The sequence below is a fragment of the Aptenodytes forsteri genome, unplaced genomic scaffold (genome assembly GCF_000699145.1).
Source record: "Aptenodytes forsteri isolate BGI_AS27 unplaced genomic scaffold, ASM69914v1 Scaffold129, whole genome shotgun sequence".
NCBI lineage: Eukaryota > Metazoa > Chordata > Aves > Sphenisciformes > Spheniscidae > Aptenodytes > Aptenodytes forsteri.
Genome location: NW_008795033.1, coordinates 137,219 through 141,900, shown reverse-complemented (window position 1 = coordinate 141,900; position 4,682 = coordinate 137,219). Strand labels below are relative to the sequence as shown.

General features: G+C 64.3%; 1 protein-coding gene across 1 annotated transcript in view; it reads left to right on the top strand.

Moving 5' to 3' along the window:
• AP1B1 (adaptor related protein complex 1 beta 1 subunit) overlaps positions 1–4,682 on the top strand; it is a 28,640-nt gene that overhangs the window by 16,519 nt on the left and 7,439 nt on the right. The window contains 8 exon segments of the mRNA XM_019471284.1: positions 442–643; positions 1,596–1,616; positions 1,949–1,978; positions 2,108–2,121; positions 2,123–2,252; positions 2,765–2,910; positions 3,523–3,652; positions 4,275–4,359. Of these exon segments, the coding sequence (XP_019326829.1) occupies positions 442–643; positions 1,596–1,616; positions 1,949–1,978; positions 2,108–2,121; positions 2,123–2,252; positions 2,765–2,910; positions 3,523–3,652; positions 4,275–4,359 (758 nt within the window).

Genomic DNA, 4,682 nt, shown 5'->3' with positions numbered 1-4,682 from the left:
ATCACAAACCGCCCAGCGCCTTCGTGGCGTGGAGGGGAGCAGGGGGGCACAAGAGCTTGCCCCCGCGAACGGGCTCGTGAGTATCTCCGCTTCCCCAGGGTGACTCCCCACTCCACGCAGGCTGCCGCGGCCAGACACAGCACCGCGCGGAGCTGGCTGTGTCCGCTGTGCTTGGAGCTGAGCTGAGGCCCCTCTTCCCGAGGGGAGGGTTCCCCTGTAAGAGCAGGCCCGTATGGCTTCAATACTGCCCTTACAAGGCTGAAGGAGTGATCTCAGACCTAAGTGGAAGGTGGTCTCGATGAGAGCGTGAAGTGTCGGGAGCCATGCTGGGACAGGGTGTCTCTTTGAACACTCCCACCAGCCTTCGTGTCCCCAGCGGGCCCTGTCGCCTCAGCCGGAGCTCCTCAGTGTCTCATGTCTCCCCCCTCACCCTTCCTTTAGGAGCGAGAGCGCCGAGAGCCCCGACACAGCCCCCTCGGGGGTGCAGGCGGCGGAGCAGCCGGCCGTCATCCCCACTCAGGGCGACCTGCTGGGTGACCTGCTGAACCTGGACCTGGGCCCCCCGGTGAGCGGGCCTCCCATCGCCACCTCCTCCGTGCAGATGGGCGCCGTGGACCTCCTCGGAGGCGGCTTGGACAGCCTGGTACGTCGCAGCCCCGCGTGCTCCTTCCCCGGCTGCCCTGGCGGCATCGTGCTGGGTTTGATGCTGGCTCCTGTCTGGAGCTCCTGGGGACGGGATGGGCTTGTCCGCCCGGAGACATCTGGGCTAGTCCTTTCCTTCTACAGCTGGTGAAGACGGAGGGGCACTGCACCCTAGTTTATCTTGTCCTCATCAGATGGCTGGAGCGGGGCAGGGGGTTAGTGCTCCTGAGTGCCTTTTTTTCTCGGTACATGAGGTCTGTGTAGATGCTCCCACTGTCCATGCTGTGCTGCGGGGGTGACTCCTCTTCCTGGGTCCCCCTCTGAACCCGACGGCTGCATGAAACGGGGATGTGCCCCAAGCTGCTGCGGGGCTGGGCCGAGACGTGCCCGCTCCCAGCCTGCGGGGTGCTTTAACGGGGTGTCTCCTGTGCCGGGAGGTCCGGAGGTGACAGCTTGTCCTCCTGGAAATGCGAACTGAGAAGCGGTTTGGCTGCAGGGTGAGGAGGGATGGAAACCTCTACCTGGGTTGGGACTGCCTGCCCCACGGGTGCCGGCGATGGTCCGGGCTCCCCGAAGGAAAAGAGTTTGTGGAGTTTTCTCCACGGCTCGTAAAAGCCAGCAGAGATCCCCAAGGGGAGGCAGCACCGCTGTCTCTGTGCCCGCTGCCTTTCCTGGTCCGTAATCCCCCAGGTGCTGCCTTTGCTGGCCTTAGGCCTTGCAGGGTTTGGTAACGGGCCAGCACTGAGCGTGGGGACAAGAGACCCCCGGTCGTGCTCTGTCCGCTGGCTCCAGGGCAGCCACGGACGGACAGATGGACGGGTTGGCAGTGCGGCAGGACTAACCTCTCTTCCCTCCTCCCCTTCTCTTGTCTCTCTGTTTTTGTCTCTTCTCTCCTGGCTTGTCTTCTGCATGTGGCTGGCTCTTCTCTCCGCCTTGCCCGCTTCTGCTTGGAGATGGGGGACGAGTCAGAAGGGGTATGGATCAGCCCTTTCCTTAGCCCTCTTGACCACGCGTAGCCCCAGTGCCCGTGCCCACCCCCGGCTGCCCCTGCTCCCCCCGTGCAGCCTGAGCCCTCGTATTCGGTGCCCCAGTGACACCTCGCTTCCCTCTGGGGATGGCCAGGTCCCCAAACGGCTCCTGGCACGCCAGGTCTGGGACCGCTGGAGCATCCCTGCCGGCCCTGGGCCCTCACTAGCCCACACTGATGCTTTTAGAGGGTGCCCTCGATGGGGCGTTTTCTGGGACCCCTGCGCCCTCGGTGCGCTGGCCCCTGCCCCTGCTGATGCCCCTTTCTTGTCTCTTGCAGCTGCGAAGCGATGTGGGAGGCAGCCCTGCCGTGAGTGTGCCCTCGCACCCGAACCCCTCTCTCGCCCTCTGCATCCTCCTCTTCCTCCTCCTCTTCCTCCTCTCCTCCTCTCCCCTGCCCCACGCCGCCCCCCGTAACCCGCTCCCTTGTCCCCCGCAGATTGGCGGCGGCGGCCGCCGCGCCAGCGCCCAGCACTGCGATGCCCGCAAACCTGGGGGCACCCCTCGGCAGCGGCCTGGGAGACCTTTTCGACCTCACCGGTGGGGTGGGGACCCTGTCGGGATCCTACGTGGCGCCCAAAACGGTGAGTGGGACAGCCGGGCCCCAGCCGCCGGCTGCTGGCAAAGCTCAGGGCTGCGGCATTAAGGGGAGCAGAGACACTCCCCCCCCCATGCCTGCTCCACGCTGCAGGGTCTCCCCGGGGGGAGGTGGAAGACGAGGCCCCTGTTCCTGGCACGGTAGCGTGAGGGGTGAGGGTGGTGGTCTGCAGACGGAGAGGACACTCCAGCGCTTGCCTGGGCACGGGGGTGCAGGGCAGAGGCAGTCTGCACGTTCCCCCTGGGTGGCACGGAGGCCTAAGCCGAGGGGAGAGCAGGGATCTGTCAGGTCACGTCTCTGATTTCGGGGCTGCGCCGTTTCCTGGTGTGTGGGGTGAGGTCTGGGGGTGAGGGCAGCTGTGCCTGCGCTGACTTGCGCGTTGGTAGCCGTGAAATGCTCCTGGTTTTACAGACACCCTGCGCGGCCCTGCCAGGCTGGAGAGCACGAAAGGGTTCGCTTTGGGTAAAACCCCAAGGGTTTCTTGTCTCCTTAACCCAGGTCTGGCTCCCTGCCATGAAGGCCAAGGGGCTGGAGATCTCCGGCACCTTCAGCCGGCAGGTGGGCTCCATCTCCATGGACCTCGCGCTAACGAACAAAGCCCTGCAGGTCATGTCTGACTTTGCCATCCAGTTCAACCGCAACAGGTGAGAGGTCCCTCCTGGGCTGCGTCAGCAGCCACCGGTGAAGGTGCTGTGTGACACCTCCGAGCTCAGCCCTGGAGCGGTTGGAGAGGGGTGGGAGGAAGGGGGCCAACGAGGCTGCGAGGGCTGGGAACAGCCTCACATGATGACCCTTCTCTCTCTGATGGCTGCGGTGGTGATGATCATCAAACCAAAGCCTCTAAGAAGTTGGCTGAAGAGGCCGTTCCTCTGGGGTCTGACCACCGTCCCGTTATTTGTCCTCCTGGTGAACCGATGCTTCCTTTTCCCTCAAAGGGAGACGCAACCAGGGATGGCCCTGAGGGAATGGTGCAGGAACGCTAAAAATGGGTGTGAGTCTGTGTAGGAGGAAGGGGTGAGATTTTGGGGCTCCCTGTTATTGCCCCAGGGTGAGCAGGGCAGGAGCCAGCCTGGTCCTGGACTGTGCAGGGGCAGCAGGATGAGCTGGGGTGTTCCTGGGGTCCAAGGTGGAGGAAGGCAGGGAGTCCCGAGGTTGGCCTGGGGGGGGATGGGCAGTGCCTTCTGCCACCATCTGCTGCCCCCCACCCTGACCTCCTGCCCTCCTTGGGTGTGTGTCGTGTCGTCATCCCCCCCCAGCTTCGGCCTGGCCCCGGCAGCTCCTCTCCAGGTCCATGCGCCTCTCGCCCCCAACCAGTCCGTGGAGATCTCCCTTCCACTGAACACTGTCGGCTCTGTCATGAAGATGGACCCCCTGAACAACCTCCAGGTGGGGAAACGCCCGGGGTTCTCCCCTCCTGGGGAGCTGGGGTTGGGGTAGGGGGTGCCCTGGGCTGGGCTCGCTCCCTTCTCTGTGCTACCTCGGGAGGGAGGCGTGACGGCGAGAAGAGGAGGAACCAGGCGAGAAGAAACGCTCAGCTCGTCATCTCTCTGCTGTCGGGGCTCAGTCCGACTCCGATTTGACATCCAGCTCCATGCAGACGGCTTCCTCTGCGGGGGAAGGTCCTCGCTGACAGCAGCAGAGCCGAGCCTTGGCTGAGCATCCGCTCGCAGTGTCCCAGCACGGGGGGAGATGGTGGAGCTGTAGTTCCCAGGAGGCAGCGGGGAGAGCAGGCTAAGGGGGTGCAGCCCCGGCAGCTCCCCCGTTTTCCCCTATACGCTGGGGACGGGAGCACACCAGCACGCGGGGCATGGATGATGCTGGCCTCCCCAGCTCCTTCAGGCAGCTGCCACTCTCTTGCCTCTCATGCTTGCTGGATGACACCCGGTTCAAGAGGGATTGGTGGCGTACGGTGGGGTGGGGTGGGATGGGATGGGACGCTCGCTTTGGGAACCACTCGCCTGCTGTAGGTTGGAGGAGGTGTTGATGTCCCCGTGTCCTCCTGTCCCAGGTCGCGGTGAAAAACAACATCGACGTCTTCTACTTCAGCACCCTGTACCCGCTGCATATCCTCTTCGTGGAGGACGGAAAGATGGGTGAGTTGGAGCGCGGGTGGCTGTGGCTCCTGCAAGCTGCACTTCTGCCACCGGTCCGCAGGTGCCATCCCGGCCCCTGAAATCCTCCCAGCCACGTTCCCAGCCCTGGGGATGGAGCGGGGAGTCGTGGGGAGCCAGATGCCCCTGGCAGTCTGGAGCAGGCAGGGACACTGCCATGCCAGCACGACCAAGCTGTGGCTTCCTGAGATGGCCTGAGCCACCTTCGAACTCCTCACTGCCAGGGAGAGCTTCACTCGCTGCTTATTTTGCCTTCTCTGGCACTCACCAGCCTCTTCCCCGAGCCAGTGTAGCTTGCGAAACCC